At 39.4% G+C, this 19,565-nt stretch overlaps 7 protein-coding genes across 12 annotated transcripts; all 7 read right to left on the bottom strand.

The window, feature by feature from the left end:
• Positions 1–492: 492 nt before the first annotated feature.
• Positions 493–3,239, bottom strand: LOC145696482 (branched-chain-amino-acid aminotransferase, mitochondrial-like). Its single transcript, XM_081773526.1, has 7 exons — positions 3,132–3,239; positions 2,717–2,883; positions 2,501–2,659; positions 2,306–2,431; positions 2,084–2,263; positions 1,723–2,041; positions 493–1,089 (listed from the first exon to the last, which is right to left on the bottom strand). Exons 1-7 carry the CDS (start codon positions 3,193–3,195, stop codon positions 947–949), a joined length of 1,158 nt encoding a protein of 385 aa, XP_081629652.1. The 5' UTR covers positions 3,196–3,239; the 3' UTR covers positions 493–946.
• A 161-nt stretch (positions 3,240–3,400) lies between these two features.
• On the bottom strand, positions 3,401–6,960 carry LOC145699479 (uncharacterized). Of its 2 annotated transcripts, none has more exons than XM_081776753.1 (7): positions 6,804–6,960; positions 6,500–6,643; positions 4,509–4,588; positions 4,304–4,455; positions 4,169–4,258; positions 3,952–4,125; positions 3,401–3,907 (listed from the first exon to the last, which is right to left on the bottom strand). In XM_081776753.1, the coding sequence occupies exons 1-7, from the start codon at positions 6,929–6,931 to the stop codon at positions 3,701–3,703; spliced, it is 975 nt and encodes a 324-aa protein (XP_081632879.1). In that variant the 5' UTR covers positions 6,932–6,960; the 3' UTR covers positions 3,401–3,700. The 2 variants fall into 2 exon arrangements, with proteins under 2 accessions (XP_081632879.1, XP_081632880.1); XM_081776754.1 differs by having other exon boundaries at positions 6,500–6,640; positions 6,804–6,954.
• LOC145699482 (small ribosomal subunit protein uS3m-like) lies at positions 6,960–8,226 on the bottom strand. Its single transcript, XM_081776757.1, has 3 exons — positions 7,975–8,226; positions 7,596–7,751; positions 6,960–7,206 (listed from the first exon to the last, which is right to left on the bottom strand). The coding sequence occupies exons 1-3, from the start codon at positions 8,197–8,199 to the stop codon at positions 6,997–6,999; spliced, it is 591 nt and encodes a 196-aa protein (XP_081632883.1). The 5' UTR covers positions 8,200–8,226; the 3' UTR covers positions 6,960–6,996.
• A 9-nt stretch (positions 8,227–8,235) lies between these two features.
• Positions 8,236–10,099, bottom strand: LOC145699480 (replication termination factor 2-like). The gene is made up of 7 exons (XM_081776755.1): positions 10,008–10,099; positions 9,738–9,958; positions 9,282–9,445; positions 8,916–9,040; positions 8,748–8,868; positions 8,571–8,697; positions 8,236–8,521 (listed from the first exon to the last, which is right to left on the bottom strand). The coding sequence occupies exons 1-7, from the start codon at positions 10,083–10,085 to the stop codon at positions 8,398–8,400; spliced, it is 960 nt and encodes a 319-aa protein (XP_081632881.1). The 5' UTR covers positions 10,086–10,099; the 3' UTR covers positions 8,236–8,397.
• A 30-nt stretch (positions 10,100–10,129) lies between these two features.
• On the bottom strand, positions 10,130–15,324 carry LOC145696931 (uncharacterized). Of its 2 annotated transcripts, none has more exons than XM_081774050.1 (18): positions 15,112–15,324; positions 14,812–14,911; positions 14,441–14,748; positions 14,154–14,400; positions 13,961–14,080; positions 13,600–13,915; positions 13,300–13,552; positions 13,128–13,256; positions 12,817–13,050; positions 12,663–12,770; positions 12,520–12,616; positions 12,339–12,432; positions 11,983–12,172; positions 11,581–11,841; positions 11,428–11,533; positions 11,183–11,389; positions 10,966–11,139; positions 10,130–10,916 (listed from the first exon to the last, which is right to left on the bottom strand). In XM_081774050.1, exons 2-18 carry the CDS (start codon positions 14,885–14,887, stop codon positions 10,714–10,716), a joined length of 3,123 nt encoding a protein of 1,040 aa, XP_081630176.1. In that variant the 5' UTR covers positions 14,888–14,911; positions 15,112–15,324; the 3' UTR covers positions 10,130–10,713. The 2 variants fall into 2 exon arrangements, with proteins under 2 accessions (XP_081630176.1, XP_081630177.1); XM_081774051.1 differs by having other exon boundaries at positions 12,339–12,429.
• A 132-nt stretch (positions 15,325–15,456) lies between these two features.
• Positions 15,457–17,653, bottom strand: LOC145696969 (syntaxin-6-like). Of its 4 annotated transcripts, none has more exons than XM_081774101.1 (7): positions 16,569–17,653; positions 16,423–16,523; positions 16,268–16,383; positions 16,164–16,221; positions 16,001–16,122; positions 15,697–15,838; positions 15,457–15,651 (listed from the first exon to the last, which is right to left on the bottom strand). In XM_081774101.1, exons 1-7 carry the CDS (start codon positions 16,665–16,667, stop codon positions 15,558–15,560), a joined length of 732 nt encoding a protein of 243 aa, XP_081630227.1. In that variant the 5' UTR covers positions 16,668–17,653; the 3' UTR covers positions 15,457–15,557. The 4 variants fall into 4 exon arrangements, with proteins under 4 accessions (XP_081630227.1, XP_081630228.1, XP_081630225.1 ...); XM_081774102.1 differs by having other exon boundaries at positions 15,457–15,642; XM_081774099.1 differs by having other exon boundaries at positions 16,423–17,653.
• Positions 17,654–17,935: 282 nt separating this feature from the next.
• Positions 17,936–19,455, bottom strand: LOC145698052 (p21-activated protein kinase-interacting protein 1-like). Its single transcript, XM_081775258.1, has 5 exons — positions 19,399–19,455; positions 19,230–19,348; positions 19,057–19,176; positions 18,276–18,599; positions 17,936–18,230 (listed from the first exon to the last, which is right to left on the bottom strand). Exons 1-5 carry the CDS (start codon positions 19,453–19,455, stop codon positions 17,936–17,938), a joined length of 915 nt encoding a protein of 304 aa, XP_081631384.1.
• Positions 19,456–19,565: the final 110 nt, after the last annotated feature.

The raw sequence follows: 19,565 nt of genomic DNA, 5'->3' as shown, positions 1-19,565 counted from the left end.
ATATCTTAAGAGGCGCACGTCTTGTTTGTCTCGATACAGAGAATTAATGAACATGAAACATGAAACGCTCATTTTGTTGGTTTGCCAAATAAAGTTTTAAGCGGTTCAAGTAGCATTTGCTACTTTAGTGAAAGGAAACTTGAGAACTTGAGAATTTGTCTACGGGTTCGCCGAGTTCACTACGAAATTGGAGGTCATGGCAGATAGCCTTCTGCGAAAAAACGAGCAGGATTAGAGCATGCACCGGGGTATGTTTAGCAGATAGCTCAAAACCGCCAAAAATGATAATCACCTTCCTGAGCCTTTAGTCTGGTTACTTTCGTTAATTTGCGCACTTGAAAAGTGCTTCTTTCGATCTTTTTGCAAGCCAACTTGCTTGCCCTTTCCTAAAAAGAATGATCAAGAGTCGTCAATTTAAAAAGCATTTTTATCATGTCGTACAATTAAAAGAACATGTCACGACATAGGAATACGCGAATGGCTTTCTGAGTTAGTACTGTTTATTGAATCTCCTTGTTGAACAGAGTACATTTTTAAAATATCATAATAACAATAATATAATTTGGTATTAACGAGAGCGTGGAACAAAACGAGGGCTGGATGGAACTTGTGAAACCATGCTGAGAACAGGTTTAGAAGTGCAGTATGAAAGCGGTAAAATTTCGGAGTTCGAAATTGCACCAGAAAGACTAAAATCGAGAACTTCACAGTGAAATTCAAGCCCTTTTGGAAACGAGCAGACAAAACATTTATAAATTATAATCTTAGTGGCTTATTTTAAATAATTATAATAAAGAAATCGATTAACGATCTAGGAGTGTAAAAAATTCAAACGAAAAAAACACTGCTAAGAAAAAAAAACAATCGTATAAAATGAGTATAATGGTGTAGTTCGTTGGTTTGTGGCAAAAAATATTGGCTCGTAGGTATAATTGGCATGTTGAGCTTAGAAGATGACTTGCCATCCTTCTCGGCTGGTGTTGCCGTACTGAATGTCGTTGAGAGTGTTTAAGAAGCGCGTGGCAAGTTTGGCGCCGTTATCCATCGTTGGAATTTCCAAGACACGGTCGCCGTAGGTGACACGGTTCACTGTTTTCGGGTCACGTTAGAAAGCGTCACCTGTGGGGACACAGAAAACATCAATTTCGATGCTCTTGTAATCTAGCAAACTAGAAATGAAGTCATTTTCATTCGAAAAGTAAAAATTCATCTTTCCACATAAAAAAAACTTGAGCTCGGTTGCGAAATTGCGACAGAATATCTTCGAACTCGCCTCTTTGCAAATACAGCAAACCTTGTGAATTCCACGACTGGCACGTCCTAGGCAGTTGAAGATATGTCGAACGCATATTTGAACAACGAGGGGATATTGTCATTTCAACCCCGCCCGCTGCATACTTGTCAAACTGAGCTGAATTTAGAGAAATACGATGTTCTATCTTGACAAATTTAAACATGGAGCAACTGTGCTGTTTTTCCGCGATAGGTCAGGCACGAAAATTGATTATTGCGCATCGAAACAACTTGCAACGCGCAATAAATCGTTCTACCAGATAATATAACGGTAGTATAACGGTATAATTTATACCAAGATTCTCCAACTAACAAAAAATAAAAAGAAATTTGTTACGAACAACGATAAGCGGTCGTTAGTGGGCCGCAAATAATCATTATTGACAAAATATTCGACCTCCAAGAGAATCTTTTTGAAAAATAAGAGACCCTGTCCTGGACAGACGACGCAAGCAGTACCGGCACCAAAGACTTCCTTAACTCGTCCCTGGTCCAAAGCATCGACCAATTCTTTCATCGTAACTGGCCGCTCGGTCACCTTGAACTCGTTCCACTCACGTGCGAGAGTCAAAAGCGAGTCTCTGGTCACACCTGGCAAGATAACGCCCTGCTCGATAGGTGGAGTGACAAGTTCTTCTTCGCCGTTCTCGTTTACCCAGTAGATAAGCAGATTCATTGTGCCGACTTCGGTGATGTAATGCTCGTCTCCGTAAAGCCAGAGAATCTGTTGGTGGCCTTTTTTCATCGCCTAAAATGATAGTTATTTTAAGTTTTCGAAAGCAAAACTTACCTCCATATGAGGATGAATAGTAGGAGCATAATTAGCGCCCATTTTGAAGTTTCCAGATCCACCATCCCAAGCTCGGACGACGGAGGGATCAGCATGAAGAGAAACGGGGTTGAATCCGCCAGTTGGGAAGTAAGGACCGACGGGGCAAAGAATGACGAAGCATTTAGCGTATTTTGGTGGCTAAAGGTTTAGTGGTAAAGCGTTAGATATTCTTTTGCTTACAGAAACGCCAAGTGTAGGTTCTGTGCCGATCATCGTCGGTCGAATGTAGAGCGAAGCAACTTTAGAGTCAGGAATCCAGTCTCGCTCCAAGTCGACGAGCTTTTGAATGCATTTTTGCATCTCTTCCTAAAATAGTTCAAGTAAGAATTGAACCTGGCTTCGCTGGAGACTTCAAGACATGACAGTGAAACATACCTGGTCAAATTCAGGAAGAGCGCTTCGCACCGCACTGGAGTGCATTCGTGCCATGTTTCTGTCTGGTCGGAACATAACCACTTTGCCGTCGTGTCGTTTATAAGCTTTCATCCCTTCGAACAACTCAATGGCGTAGTGAAGGCAACTGGCGGCAGGGTGCTACAGAAGGAGAAGAGTTTATTTTCGGAAATTGAACTTGGAAAATGTTGAATTTACCAGCGATAAGTTTTGGAATGGCTTGATTTCTGGAGTGCCCCATCCATTCTCGGCGGTCCAGTCGATTTCCAACATATGATCGGTGAAAACGGCGCCAAAGGGCAAGTTATCAGCGGACTCGGGCTTTTGGGCTGGCGATTTAGTAACTTCAACGGTCAAATCAGCCGCTAGAAAATACAGTTTAATCATATAAAATATATGCGCATATTCAGAACCCTTTAGTTGGCGCTTCTTTTTGATAGTTTTCAAATCCTCTATGGAAGTCATCTCGTGATTTTAGTATACTTTGATGGCTCAATTTTAAACTCTATGTCTCGTATTTTACTTCCGCTTGCTAATACTAGTTATGACGCGCAGTATGATATAGTGTACTGTATATCTTTATACACTTGCATGTATTTTTCCAATATGTCACCTTTGAAAGAAGAAGCCGCCCGGGAGGCACCTCGGAACACTCGAAGTCCAAATCGTCGCAACATTCTATCAGAAATACCAGTAGTTCTCTGGTCGTTTTCTTCCAAACTTCGAACTAATACAATAATGCAGGGGTGTGTGCCATATTAGTGGGAGGGGTGAGGAGCGATAAGCTACCCTGAGCTCACGCCACTAGCATTTTTTGCCCTGATTTTAGGGAAAAACCCGATCCGGCGGGGAGAAGATCATGTGAAGAGAATAAGACGAGGATTGAGAATATGCTTCAGTTTTATTTTTGAATTTCTAAGGGTGTACTTATTTCGTTTTCTTCAAAAGGAATCGTGTTTTTGGTGATTTCAGGGAGCGAGGTTCGAGATAGGAAATAAGTCAGGCAATGTTTAATGCAGAATAACTATATTTAACTGTAATTCCGTCTTTAGGTAATAAATGAAAGAAAGATTTAATTTTGATAAAGTTAGAATCAGTAAAATCTAAATCATAAGTAATGGTTGTTGATAAACTCTCAATTGATAATTGTCATCGATTGGGTTGAGCAGTAAATTCTATGAATTAGGCCTTGGCAGGTTTCTTTCGCGTCCCATCGTTGTTGAAATTTTTGCTCAAGAATTCGTAGAGACTCGCCTTCGCCGCGACCACTGCTTTGAACGCTTCAGAGTTGGGGTCGCGCTCTAGAATGCGACGATCAGCGAGCCGCTTTTTCAAGCTCAATTTCAGCTCTTGCTCCGCTTTCTTGGAGATTGGCAGCGTTCGATCAGGCTGAATTTGAAGTTAAATTTTATTATCTGAAAAAGGGTGGTTACCGATGGACTTCGACAAATTTGCGGTTTGGTCTTTTCCTCAAAGTCCTCGTCTTTTATGTGGCAGAGAATCGTCTTTTCAGACTTGAGCAGGAGAGGCTGGCTGTTATAACTTTCCATGAGGTGTTTCGATACGTCTTTGATGAGTTCGCTTGGGGTTAGTGTGCCACAAAGTTTCTTAAATTTAGTCTTTAGAAGTTTATCTTCGACTTTGACTTGCCTCCATCGTCGAAGACAGTTGGCTTTCGTGGCGATTGAGCATGAGGCGCACTTTTAAGGACGTCAGGTCGGTACGTGGACGCGTCTTCGCCTATTTCGGAAAGATTTTTAAAAAGTTTCAATAAAAAAGTGTTACCTTTCGTTTTTTAGCACCAGTAAGCGAAGTTGGAACGTCTCTTGGTTCATCAAAGTCCTCAAAGTCCGAGCCCTGATGGGTAGACCTATCATTCGATCCCGATTTGAAAGATTCATCATCAGAAACATCAACTCCAGCTTCTCTTTTCAATTCTTAAAATGCCCGTTATCAGAGTTTACTAACAAAGTTAACCAAAGGTAATTACCTTCTTTTTTCGTCTTCCGAGACTGTTGTTTTCTTTTTACGGGGCTGTTTGGATCGCCATTGCTTTTCGTTTCTTCTTCTCTATAGATAATGCACGGTTTATATCGACCTTGAGCGGGTTAGGAATATTTATTGCAAATAATAATTACCAATAGAACCTAATAGATAAATGAAAGAGAATGTAAGATTATAACTGTTTTAACTTAAGGAGGGGGTCGACGAGAAAAATTTTTTCGCTTTTTCAAAATTTTGGTTATATTTTTGGATTCCTTAATAAAAAAGGAACATTTTTGGTCTCCAGCTTTTTGGGCATTGACTAACTTTTTTTAACAAAATCTTCAATTTTGTGTCTGAAATTCGAGATTTTACAAAATTTTAAAGTTTCTTATTTCACCCAAAAACAATCTTAATCCGATTTTTATTCACTAGATATTGTTTTTGAATGGTTTTCTTATCATAATCAGTAAAAAATTTCGAGTCTCGGCGCTTTTGGTAACATTCTCCGTGAAAAATGAGCAAAAATGACGATTTTTAGGAAAATCGCATATTTTTAGTAAACAGAAAAAATTTTTTATATAAAAGCAGCCCGTTTTATATTGTCACCGCTGTATTTTTAAGGGTTTCAACTTACTATTTATTTAATTAGACGAAAAAAAAAATCCCGTTTTCGAGATTTATTGGTTACGAGTAACCCCCACTTTGACCCAATTTTTTGAAAAATTTTTCGAAAAAAATTTTTTTCTAGTTTTCGCCGCTGTATTTTTCAAACACTTTTCTTTTCACCTGAAAAGTCAGAATTCGCCTATCTAAGCAGGTTTTTCCGGATTTTTGGTTACAGAAATCCCGATTCTCGTCGACCTCCCCCTTAAGATTGTAAAGTTTACAACCCTCACTGAACGACTTGAAAGGCGTCTCTATCTCAGACTAAACGTTTTATAGACAATTTGAAACTTTCATTGAAAGTTCTTTATTTTTGCGAGTATCTTTCTAAACACGAACATCATACGCAAGCTTTGTCACTTAAGGGGGTAGAAACAGCTTTTGCCAAAAATGGAAATTTAAAAATTTTTTTGAAGATTTTGATAACCCAATGCACGAAAAATATAATTCTATCAATAACAATGTTCTAACTATGTTGGAACGCCCTAAAAATTGCCTTAAAAGTTGAAGTTTTGGCGCAAATTTGAGTTTTTCGAAATTTAGCCACAGTAAAAATCGTTTAATAAGGGGATCAACGGGAAAAGAATAGATTTGCTTGGATCACATGATCATCTTGAATAATTTTGGAAGGACCATAACTTAAGGGTATCACGAAAAAATGATCTTTAAAATTCAAAATTTTGAAAATTTGAGACACAAGTTTCAATCGGCCTCGCAACATTATCATTTTTCATGATTACGCAATTTCAATCATAGATGCTCCTAGAAAAAGGGTTGAATTTTCCTAAAATTAGATTTGAAATTCTCGGTTCATCACATGACTCGAGATAACCGTGCTTGAAAATGGGCTAAAATCGGCATTTTCGACGAGATGGGTTGATTTTTCGCTCTCTACAGTTAAATAACAAAAAATAATTTTAGAAACAGATGTTTTTAGATCTAAGATAAATCTAACTAAAGTCGAAGAGAGAATTAAATAATCTAAGGTTGGCTGAGCTTGGGCGCCGTTCAAAAATCGGCTTTTTTCAAAAAAGCTGTTTCTACCACCTTAATCATTTTAAATGACACTTAATAAGTGTATATTATACAGTGTATAATCATTAAAAATGAGTTTATTTTCTTACTTTTCATATAATTTTATCTCTAAATAAATTATTAGAGACGCCTTTCGAAGAGGAATATGCTCGGGCTTCATTCTCTCCATAAATAAATGAAAAAGCGAAATGGGTAGCTTTGGCTTGACACGAAATCAGATCTTGGGAAGATCGGTTATCGCGCTTTCGGACTGCGCCTTTCTGACTCACAGACAATCATTTTTCTTTGAAAACTTACATTTGAAGTCGCTCCGTTTTCTTTCTTGGTCGTCTTCCGGTTGAATCAGTTTCAGGAGCAACGTTCCAGTAGGAACCGAGCGAGTTGTCCAATTGCTTGATTTGAGCAAAGAGACTTTGTTGGTTAAGACTTTCGTCTGTGCTGCTAAACACGTGTTTGATAAGCAGAAAATACGTAAAAAATAGTCATATGATAAAGATGATAATTTCGAAGCGTCATGTTATTATTTCTCTATCTTTGAAAAATTTATCTTTGAAGGTTTTATCGTTAATTTTTAATTAGATTTACGAGATAGATGTCTTACTTTGAATTCTCATCGTCATAGATAGAAGAAGCCTTTGATGGAATCCGCATCCTATCGTTATCATTTAGCGATTTCTTAGTAACAAACCGCTCAGGGCGAACTCGTTTCATTGCTCCGCCATTACGCATCTGAAAACTTGTGACTTTAAACAATTGATTCAAAAAGAAATTACTAAGAACTCCGAGTTCAGTGTCTACCAGTAAGAATAATGCGTCTGATCCCTATACGCGAATTTCATTGTACAAGTAACATTTCTTTTCAGCTGATGCGACAAAATCGTTTCCACAAAGCCAGCTTTGAAATAAAAGTCTCCAACGGTCCCGGGCTCCATTTTGATCGGACGCTGCTTCGTTAAGATGTTTCCTGGTGGGTCAACTACCGGCTTTGTCAGTGGATTGTGCGTCTAAATATTCGAATTACTTTCTAAACCCACTTTCTTTTCAAAGATCATGAATAGGATAATAATACTAATTATTTTGATGAATTCTAGACAAAAAGGTGAGAACTAGACAGCCAACTGGGGTAGCCAAGATCGAATCAAGCAAGATTGTTATTACCAATGTAAAAACAATGTTGGAGAATGTATTCAATACATGGTCAAGAACATAAGTCGGCAGTACCGACTCGGTACTTAATTTAATCAACTCTACTTAAAACAAACTATACGACAAAGATAAACTTATTTTCTTCGCAACTACGGGTATTCTCAACTTGTAGATACACAGATACTCTGTCTATTTCTCAATTTCTCCTTTACTTTTGCGGACGAGTGCGAAAGTCTTAAACACGAACCTCTGTGATCGTGACAACAATTTCAATTTCATTCAATCTTCTCAAAATGGCAATTCCTTGCTCGGGAATCAGCTGATGCCAGAAGACACCGTGAAGGAACTTTTTGATGAATAAATCTTCGTAAATCGCGTTTTCTGCGTGATTATCTCCATGGAGCTAGAATCAAGGATTAACGAGTTCACATGATTTCATTGGGAGGTTTCTTTTTGTCTGAAGTAATTCATCTGAATTCAATTGAATTGATGAGACTAATATTTTTATACAAATATTGTACTCAAGAAGCGAAAGTGCTCAGGAACAATTGCTCTTAAAAGCATTTTGTTATAATAACAAGGAAACAAGCATATTGGAAATGACGAATGAATCTATTTTTACTTACATCAAAGCCAAAATCTTTCAAATTCGTCGTATTGACGCACTGGAACTGCTTGATTCTGTTGATTCTATGCGGCTTGAATCGCCTCTCATACGTCAAGGGCTTGTCGCCGTCGAGGGATTGTTTTTCTTTGGCCATTCGTCTGTTGTTTCCTGCTAGTTGTTGAGTCTGACTCAGGAGTCGGACTTGTCGGGCGATGCTTTGTGGCGGCGGTCGCAGTGTTATCATAGCTTTCTAAGAAAAAGAAAAGACGATAAACAAACATCGGTAAATTTGTTATCTTTTATGGAAATGATAAAACAGTCGGTAAAAATCAAGTTCAATTGAAATTCCATTTTGAAAATGGTACATTTTTTGCTGGCAGAAACAATAACGCTTACAAACATGATGTTTGTTATTCGAGAAAATAAAGAGGACGACAAACGATCAGTTGTTTAAACCACCGGCTTTGTAGCGCGCGTATTTCAGATTCTTCTGAGTTTCTCGAGCTTCGTTAGATCGCACGCCATTTTTGATTTTTTGGATGGCCGCGGTGGCCATATTCGCCGTTCTTCGAAAAAGTTTTATTTCAGGGGATTCTAGCAAAGAATGGTTCCTACCTTCCAGCCAGTGCCTCCGCAGTAAGATCGCCAATGAAAGAATCGTGCGAGGTAAAAAGAGCGGAGAGAACTTCAGACTTTTGCTTTTGATTTTTGACGGATTCTGCTCCGTCTTTGATCGAAGTTCCTAAATTAACAATTACTAAAAGTTGTTGCTTCATGAATCATGATTTTTACGTGTTATTGTATTGAGCCTGGAGTTGATCGTTGACTTTTCCAGACGTTGAGGGACAATGATCGACTTCTTTTTCTTCTTTGGGGCTTCCTCTTCGCCCTCTGCTTTCTGCCGTTTATTGGCCTACAATTCAACGTTAGTTTTGGGAAAGTATTGATACTTGAGAGAACCTTTGAAGCTTTTTTGGCTTCTTTTCTAGCCTTCATTCTATTCAGCTGTTTTTCAATATCGATTTCTTCTTCCAAATTAATGTAAATGATGTCATCAAGCGGGTACTTCTGCTCATTCGATGGATCTGGAAGAAGAAACAATTATTTTTAGTTCAAGAAGTCTCCATTAATAGACTCGGCCTCAATTTAATCTAATTTGGTCGAACATTCAAGAATTGGCTCATCTGCAGTTTTTAAAACAAACATTTTTTAATTGAGTTGTATTTTTGCTCCAAAACGGATGACGCTTGTCAATGAGGTTGTGTTCATAACAAAAACGTACAAAGTATGGCTTGCACTCATTTTTTTTGTGGTGAGTCTCATTACCGATAATCATGTTGTCTTCTTTGAGTTGCTGAATCGCCCGGTCGGAGATTACGTTTCCAGTGCTGAGAATGTAGCCGAATTTGTGGCGGCCGTTCATTTCAAGAGTCGAGATCGGGCAGTGGTACTTGGCACCGTGCTGCGTTCCATGAGCATCGGTTCGGTGGCTTTAATTGGGTATATTATATACTGTATATTTTTAGGAACTTTCATTAATTGAAATCTTTAACTTTCGAAGGTTTTCGGGGAGTTCAACGGTAAGAAACTCATCCGCACCCTTTACTGCCTCGTCATAAGTATATGGAATGGAATTTGTTTACGATGTGAAACAAATGTCGAAATCACAGATGCTCTTTTATTGTTTTCTTCACACTCAAGCCTCAAATTGACTCACAATTGGAAAATAATTTGGTAATTTTTAGTTTAAAACATCTTCTAAATATAAACTTAGTTACGCACCTTGGATTCGCCGTCAGCTTCAATTCTACAACATCTTTTAGTCCTTTGATGTGCTTGAGACGACGCTGGGTCTCGGGAGGTTGTTTAGCACGATCAAGTAGAAACTCTATTATTGCATCTTTGTTATAGAGCTTGCCCAGTTGACAACTGACGATTGGCTTGGTCAGCGACTTGCCGGAAATGGAGCAGAACGTCCACTTTGCGTTCACTTCGTATTCTCGCTAATTAATCCAGCAGTCAATTATTGACGAACTAAAGTTCTCAACTTACGTCTTGTTTCTTTTTCTCCTTTTTTGTTTTGGTCATAATCGAGCGCGCCTTGCAGCAGGTTCCTCCGTCTCCTCCCATCTCTATATTTTTCTCTGAAAACAACTAATTTAGTTTCCTTCGAGTAAAAAGTACAGCTCACTCGTTTAAAATATATATTTAGAATAATAAAAGTCACAAAGCAGAGCATTTTATATTTAAAACTTAGCCGTCGATTTTCGCTTTTAATCCTCGTATATTTGAATTTTGAATTTGAAGAAAGCCGTTTTGAAAATCCAGCAGAACTCAAAAAAGAACAAGTCACAAGTATATTTCTTTGTATTATTAAGGCGAAACAGAAACAAAAGAAAACATAACAGGTGAAAGTTGAAAGTTGATTTAATTAACTTTTTGTAAAGCAAAGTTCAGTGGCAGTTACCGTTGTAGGGTCTGGAGTGGAAGCGAGCACCTAGCTTGATAGGTGACTAGTAGACTAGACTAGAGCCGTTGTTGGCTCTTTTCCCTGATTTTTTTAAGTTGAAAACTTATTTTTAAATAACAAGAAGATACTTTGAATAATACACATTTGTGATTTGCCTTACAAAAGAATAGTTATCAAAAGACGTTGTTAAGAGGATCATTATCAGTGTTGCTTCTTTGAATAAAACAGGCATTTTGAATCTTAAAGTAATAATAAATAGTAATGAAATATTTCATCGAAAGAAGAGTTTCAGTTGAGATAGCCGCGGCAGTTCTCGTGGAAGCAGAGGCAGCGAATCTTCTCGTCTTCGATGGGGAACTTATAGTCGTACGTTACTTCCGCGTTCTTGGGAATAGGGACCTTGGAGTAGATAACGATCTTCTTCTCGCCATCCGCCCCGGTAATCACTTTGGCAATGCAGTTTGGCACACAGCAGTGGTTGATGAAACGAGCTGAAAACGAAGGATAATAAGAAATTTTGGACTATCAACTTTGACATACAAGAGCTTCCGTGTTTAGTAGCATCGATTACGTGCGTCGTATCGAGCCTGAATAAATACGAGGAGCCGATTCCACATTTTGTATATTCTCGTTCCCGGACGTCGGCGATACCGATGCGGATCTTTTGACCGACGTATTCGATCACGAAATCATCGGCTGGAATATCTTCCAGAGCTTGAAAACAACGATGAGTGTCAATTTCCAAAAGAATATGTACCGAATAAGCCCCATCCATGAATAGCACTTTTCATGAATTTGACCTTCTTCTTCCGCATCGTCAGTTGATTGTATCTCATCATCGTTGACTCCGAGAATTCATCGGCAACTCTTCTGTGATAATTCCTCGTTTCTCGATCGGTCGCCTGGACAGCTTCTTTTCGCCCAGCGGCGTCGGTTCCGGAAGATGTTGCCTCTGGTTTCAGATCTGAAAGAGTTGGAAGATATCGCAAGATGTGTTTCTACCGATTAATTGACCGAGACGATGTAGTTTAAGACGCATCTGGAGCTTTTCTTCCCAGGTGTATTTAAAGTACCCCTCAGTTCGGGCACATCCAGATGATAATTTATCCTGAATTTAATTGATCAGGATTACGATATTTCCCAAACTCTCATTACCTTCTTTCTCGTCTCCACAGGTGGATGAGGCTTCCATTTTGGAAGCAATAATCTCCTTCTCGTGAGCTCTTGGCGCAAATACTTGAGATCTTCAACATCGGTTCTGGTCGGTTCCTCGAGGAGCTTTTCTTCTTCCTCTTCTGTCCTTTGCAAGAAAACTTTTGACTTCTTGTCGTATGCGAGTTTTTCCGGATTGCAATAGCTATGTTCATACAGAAAGTTGGCAAGAAGCAGAGACTCAGGCGCTCGATTATCGCCCCTTTTACCGGTTTGATAGGCAAATTGATTAGAGAGTGTCGAAACAAAATTTAGAAAGAGTGTGAATTCAAGCGTCAAGAAACGTCATTGATTATCAGATATTATCTGAAAAAAATAATTACGAATCGTATTAACCGGCTTCCTAAATCTTGGTGACGAATAAAGGATTGGCTTATCATCTTTTGAATCCTCTGACGTTTCTATAAGTGGCGGTGTACTAGGCCGTATGTCTTGTGGAGCGGAAGGCGCGTCGAAATTCTCCAATTTATCATCCTCCGAGATGAGAGAATCTCGCTCTGACTCGTCTTCAGTGACTTCGTCTTCAGAAGAGCTCCTAGTATAAAAAATCGTCATTGATCCGCGTCAGAAATATTGTCATCCTTTCAAAAAAACTCCCTAAGATCTCTGCTTTCATCGCCATCAAAGACAAAATTATCACGAGAAAAAAGGTACGTATTCATAACTAACAAGTTAAATACAAAATAAAAAAAGAAACGTACGGAGGCGGGGGAACATGTGGTTCTTCTTGAGGTTGTTTGGCTTTTTTCGGCTCTTCGGACTCAACCTGAGTTGACGGATCCGCTGGATCAGCTGCTCAAAATAATGTCAATAGTCATAGATTCGGTGAATATAATATTATAATAAAGCTCTCAGGAGGGCGAGAATATAATGATTTCATACTCTGGCGTATAATTTTTCGTTTGAGACTGAAGCTGGGCAATTTGGGAATAAGCGAACCAGGGTCCATATTTGGATTAAAAACACGAGATTGCACGGGCTAGTGGTAGTTTATTAAATATAAGTTAGATTGACGTGGAATGTACTTCAGGGCGGAGGTTGTTTGCTGCTTGTATACGACTCTTTTCGGCCTCGGCCTCTTGCTGCTCTTGCCACCAAGTATTGTATTTGTTGATGATCGAACGCTCGAAAATCTAAAGATTACTAATAAACCAACAGTTCTGCAATTTTCAGCTTTACTTTGATTATGTCCTTCTGGATGTTCTGCGTCATTCCATTTCCCAGCAAGTAAATGGTCTTGCGCACAAACTGGTCGTACAACTCTTGCTTGCGCTTCTCTTCTTTTCCCTCCTCTTCTTCGTCGGAAATCTCCATGTCCTCAGTGCTGCCATCGGCAGGTGGCTTCACCTTTTCGAGCATGGTAGAATGGTTGCTGTTCTGTACATTATTATTGGGCTTGTTTACGTTTTCACTATGTGGGGTGCGAATTTGACCTTGATGATTTTCCTCGTTGATTTCTACTAAAGCATTAGTTTTATCGCTCCATTCCTTTGATGGTGCTGGGAGTTGTAAGGTCGCCCCTCAGAGGAAGGGATGCGCTTCATTTCGTTGTCGTGGCGAGCCCATGGATCATGCGCCTGCGATTTCTCGCTGTGGTAGTTTCCATTTGATCCCCAGCCCTGAATTAGATTATTTTTAGAACTGCTAGTTCTGACTGTTTACATGGTCGGAGTTCATTTGGCTGTATCTGTTGTCAATGTGATTGCTCTCATTGTTGCTCCATGAGTTGTGATCGGGAACTCGCAAGTCGCGTTCCTGCCGATCGCGCGCTCTATGACGATCCCAGGATTTATCGCCGTTTGAGTAATCGTCGTCACGGGTCTTTGATCCACCAGAATGTCTCGATCTTCGCTCACGATCTCGCTTGTCTCTGGAGCTGCTGTAAGAGTCGTATCTATCTCTTCTCCGGTCATCTCTGTTAATTCAAGTCAGATGTATTTGACTTTAGAAAGTGAGGCAGACCTGTGAGAGCGATGATCGTCCCATGACGATTTCGATTCAGAGTGTCGATCTCTTCTATTCCTTCTATCGTCGTCCCAGTTCGAGCTACTGTACGAGTCTTTGTACCTTCTATCATCGGGTGAATGATGGTACCGTCCGTTTGGCGTTGATAAGTTCTTGTTGTTTCCAAAGCCGGAATTTTCCATTCGAGGCGGCTCTCGTTGAGTTGGCGCTCCCCAACTTTGTGGCATGTTACGAGTTACTATTTTAATCTCGTGGCTATCGTGGCCGTTTGATTCTTGATATGGCGTGTCGTCTTCAGTTGGTGTTTCATCACCTAAAAGAAAAATAAGAAGGAAGCAAAGAAAAAAGTCAAAAGTACCTAAAGGGGTTCCTTCGTCAGATGAAACTTGAGTTTGATCGAATTCGTTCTTCAGCTCTTGGATCATACTATTGTCAGCAATTTTTTGCTGCATTAACTGTTTTCCGTTTCCGTTGCCTTAAGACCGGATGAAATCATTTTTTTCTTTGAATACGAAATAATCTTTTTACTGGAGAAATCATCCACTTTCCTTGTGATTTGAATGAATTTTGAATATTAGAAATAACGCTGCCAGAAATGTTGTATCGATCAAGGCGCCTGTTTTCAATATCATGCTTCAGTCTTGCTAGAATTTCCCCCTTTGGATCAATAACAGCGCCAATTTTGGAGCCCATCATTTGAACACCGTTGAGCTTCGATTCGCATCGCTTCGCTAGCCGAACAGTTCGGAAGGAAACTTTTGCTAGTCCAAGATGTCGTCCATTGTCCGAGAAATAGATCTAAAGCGCAGTAAGAAAAAACCTAAAAGCGGAAACTGACCTTGAGTTTTTCGATTTCTTTCATGTTCTTCTTTAGTTCTGGCATGCGAAGCTGTATTTCTTGTCTTAAAAAGCTGTCCTGAATGTTGTCGTTGAGGCAGAAAAGCGTCACCATGCGCGGTGGAACGGGGCCGACATAATTTGCATCAATCACGAATCGAGGGACGGGAAGATCGAGGATTTCTTTATTTTCCGAAAAGCCAAAAGTGGGGGGTCGCGGGTCGCGCGGATTTGAAGGAATCTGGCCAGGGTAGCCTTCGGGTTTGAATGAAACGCCATCGAAGCGGGTTACTTTGCCGAATCCTCCTGTTCATGTTTATAAACAAAAAATACTCTTGTTTAGAAAAGAGAGTAGTTAAAAACACTTTCCTGGTCCATGAATAGCTGGATCATTAATAAGCTTGTAAGCCTTCCAGGATCCAGCCTGTGAGGATGACGTCGGTTCCATTTTCTTGTTACCGATTTACCATGTCTAGGCAGGTAAAATCAAGTTTCGAAGAAGACAAAGTTAGTTATAAATAATTTAATATCAACTAATATATTTCTCTGGACAATGAATATATTGCAAATGTATAATAGATTTATAATTTCGAATACTATTAAATCCAATACCCGACCCCATGTTTTATTTGGCTATTAAAGATAACATTTTGAAAAAAAACGAAGACTTACAGACAAAATCGCGCCTGAAACTGAATAATTCCCGCCAACTCTCTTTATCAAATGATTTTAGCTAATGTTGTTTTTGATGTTGAGGCAAAATGTTCTAGCGATGTTCTAGCGACTGGCCGTATTTTTGACAAACTCAACGAAAATCGAGGAAAACCGGTTTAGAAACGAAAATAGAATAAAAAAGCATACAGAACTGTTTTGAACATAAAATTTATCAGCGCTAGTGGATCACCTCGAATTTGTTGTCTTGATAATGTCAGAATTTGGGCCAAAATTATAGATTTTTCAACTTTTTAATTCTCAACTAGAGTTGATACAAGAAGACGAAAGGGAAAATGACGCAAGTTGAAAAGAAACTAAAGAAATTCATTCAAGGAAGACCAATTTTCTTCACGAAAGGAAAAAAATTCTTGAACCGGATAAAGCAAAGGCACAGTTTGAAAGTTTCAAGAGAACAGCATGATAAACAGAATTACAATGAGAAAAGCCAAGCCAGCAATAGCGGCCCACTGCCGTCGATCCGTTGAAAGTCTAATACGTCTATTGTAAAGATCTAGACAAGCGCCGCGAGAAAAATGAGTCTACCTGGTAACGCGTTGGATTTTGGAGAGGGTCGCGTTCATCCGCGACTGAGCTGAGTCGATTTCGTTGCCCAGGTTGTCGAGTAGCTGTCCCTGGTCGTCGAGCTCATCTCCAATTGCTCGGCTTATTTGATTGAGTACCCGAACTAAATTGGAAGGTCTTGTAAAATACGTCTTTTCGCCATGAAAGATTCAGTACATGTACTTCAATCAAATAAAATTAATTTTTACAATTTGTTCTTTCTTTGATCAGTCACGGATAACGGATAAGAAGAAGTCAAATTCTTCTCACCACTTGGTACTATTACCATTGTTTGATACAAGTTCTAATTGCCCATCTTGCTCTTGAAGAAGTTGCGATTGTTGGGAATATCCTCCGTTGTTATCCCGAAAGGCTGGATTCGAATTTCCGTATCTGGAGTTGTTCACGCTTAGAAAAACATCAATGATGAACGCTTTTTATAATCATACTTGATGGTCACATGTGGGCTCGAATCCATCGCTAATAGACGCTCATTTACATCAGGTGCTAGAATTTAGTTCATTAGGGAAATGAAGAAAAGACATTTTGCAACCTTCGAGTTCCGACTTCATATCTGCTAGAGAGTTTCGTATCCTGACAATGAAGCTCTTCCTTTCCCGCAATTCATCGTCGGCGATACCGAAACGACTTGGATTGTTTTCCACCACTCTATAAAAGCTCTCACTTGAATATTGAAAAATATCTTACTTGACGGATTCTTCCAGGTCTTCGAGGTCCCATTCAGCGCTTCTCACCGCGCTGCGCAACTCGGAAGTGATATTTCTGGCCTTCACAGATGTTGAGGTGCCCTTGATTAAAAATAAAAACAACTGAAAATACAGAATGAATTTTACCTCCATGATTCGTCTCCATTCCACGACTCTTTTCTCACAGGAATCAACAGCTTTGGCGACGTCATCGCGTACGACAAAGTAGGGATCTTCTATTGACATGATTTTCGATATCGATATCCCAAATTTCCGATATTCCGATTTTGTTAACTTTTTTCTCGTTCTTCACCTTGATTTTTTCATCTAAAAAACTCCTTCTAGCCCTTCTACGCTTAATTTTTACCAGCCACATATATTTTATTATATTAGCTTCTTTCTGTCAATGTGCCAATGCAAGATGTCGTGAGCTACAAAGTTCGAGAAAAGTAGTAGGTATTCATGTATCGATATCGCTTACTTTCTTTCAATAACTTTCATTTCAATAAATGTGATTTTTCAATCAGAGAAAGAGAGAGAGACAGGAGAACGGTTGTTTTTATCGAGCTCAAAAAAGAGTGTGATGAAGAACATGTGAGAGTGTGTTTTTTCCAATGAGTTTTTTTTCAATAAATAGTCCCAAATAGTAATTAGGGTAGAAGCTCGAATAAATCGTAGCTCGCATGAAGGGATAGCACGAAGGAGCTACTAGCAGCTAGCCTACAGTATATTTAAGCGATGGTTTAAAAGCGAGAGAAAGCAATTGTCTGTTTGCTCCTGCGAAGTTCAAAGTGTGTAGTGAAACTGCGAAATATTCAAAATTTCAATTTTCAATTATCAAAATCACGGCGAGAGAAGAAAGAATCAGCCCGCTTTGCTTAGAGAATATTTTTTATCTTTATATGTTGAAGAAAAGCGCTTTTTAAGTTCCACATAAAACGAATAGTTTTTTTCATAGAGCAGACTGTTTCTATTTTAATTTCTCCGTGATTTTATAATTCAGCGTAAGTTCATGCCAAATAGGCAAGAAAATAGCAAGAATTTTCGATATCGACAAGAAGAATGGACGAGAAAGTGAGTCTAATATTTATTTTCTTATTTTTTTTCGAAGCTTGTTGAATTTAACGATCGTTATTTTTTTCAATGAAATGGCTGTATATAAAAGTGGAGATGGCTCTCGCTCGTTCTAAACGAATAATTGAAGTGTTCTGTTTTCTGGTGTTATCTGTCTTCTATCCTCTGTCTTCTCTCAGCTTATGGCTTCCTTTTGACTTTCTTCTCTTGTCAACTTTCTGTTTGCGCTAAAAATAGGCTCTTACCGACGTTGGAAATCATAAGGATGTTAAAACACCGTCTGTTAAAATGATGTAAAAAGGGGTTAATTCTAGAGAAAAATTAGAGAAGAGAGTTAGCTCTCGTGCACACCTTAGAAACCTGCTCTGTCTTTGCTTCGTCCACGAGGCTTTCGTTTTCATTCGCGTCTGTAGGTGCTTTTCAACGGATAAATGTACTGATCAAACTTGAACTTCCGCGAAATCGATCAGTCCGCTTCCTGAAACGGTCAAACACGTGATTCTAGCATTCGTTTCGAACTGCATCATCTTCTCGCCCTTGTCGTTCCAGGCCGAGACGACACCGCTGGAGTCGCCGGTAAAGAGTATCCCTCTGCAAATGTCCATTCCCTTGATTCTCGTCGAGTGGGCGGAGAAGTCCGACTGCTTGACTCCGACGTCTCTGTTGTTGTTGCCTTTTTCTATTCTCCAGATTTCGACGCGTCCGCTGGAGAGGCCGATTGCTACTTCGTTCTCACTTTTTGAAAAATAAACGATAGCTCTTTTGATGAAACTTTCTTACCTGAAAAACTTGACTTCCATGATTCGATCCTTTGTATCAATCTGAATCTTTTCTTTGGACTCTTCCAGAGTCTGAATCAAGCATCTACTGGCCCCAGTTTGAAGGGCGTATCTTTTTCCATCTGGTCCCCAGAGCACTCTTTCTGGCTGCTCTCTGAAGGATTTCGTGAAGGCGGCGCGGCCCTTTGTCAGATCCCAGGCTCTGAGGGTTTTGTCGTTTGCAATCGTCAGGAGTAATTTGCCGCTTGGGTCGGCGGAAAAGTCCCGCACGGCACAGGGATGCTTTAGCGCTTTGATTTCTTCCCAATCTTCTAGTGACCACATTCTACAACGTTTTGTTAAAGAATATTCTTGAGAGTGGAACGAGAGCACCCTGGACAAAGGAAGACTTACTAAAATAGATGTTGCGTACTCGAATTCGTTCTTATTTTGAAACAAGAATCGTCCAAATTAAAATTAGCCGGTGTAATTAAATTAAAATAGAAACAGAACTATAATTCAGGGTGTGCTTGGTAAATTTGCGCAATGTCATTTTCACGGAGAATATAATCTACATAACACTAATGAGAGGATATGCTACGCCCAATTCCGGTATAAATTATACCGTATAATTTAGACCCATTTACCGAGATTTTCAGACTCAAATATTTTGAGTAAAAATCCAGAAAGCGCCACCACTTAGGGGTTAGAGGACAGCGCTCACAGTTAATTCGGATTTTATAAATGATAACTTTAGTTTTTCCCGGGGAACATATTTGAAAATCTTGGTGCAATGAAAATACCTGACCGTTCCATCTTCTGCAGCACTGATTAGATGCTCTTTGTAAATGGCCAATCTCGTGACTGTGCCTTCGTGTCCGCAGAGAATACCCTCTTCCTTGCCTTCTTCAATATCAAACAGGCTTCACGGGAGAAAAAGAGTATGATATTTTCAGTTAACAAGAACATTGCTCACCATATTCTCTCGTCGGTGGAACCAGATGCCAGGATTCGCGGGGAGGAAGTGATCGTTTTGATGCAACCCGAATGCGAATGGTCTGTGAATGCCGAGTCGTGTTTGAATCCGCCTTTTTCCTGTTTAGAAAAGAGAAAATTATAGAGAAAAGAATCGTCAATGCTCGTACCTGGCTTATATTATATCCGAGCAGCATTTGCTCATAACTGCCGACGACAACGAGCATTGTTGTGTCGTGTTTTTGAAGCGTTGTTTATGTCTGATTTGACTTTTGTCACTTTTGAAAAGTGAAATAAATAAACTTGAACTTTATTTTTCAAAGAGTTTTTGAGTGCC

This window comes from Oikopleura dioica, chromosome 2 (assembly GCF_907165135.1).
Source record: "Oikopleura dioica chromosome 2, OKI2018_I68_1.0, whole genome shotgun sequence".
NCBI lineage: Eukaryota > Metazoa > Chordata > Appendicularia > Copelata > Oikopleuridae > Oikopleura > Oikopleura dioica.
This window is presented reverse-complemented; position numbering and strand designations above follow the sequence as displayed.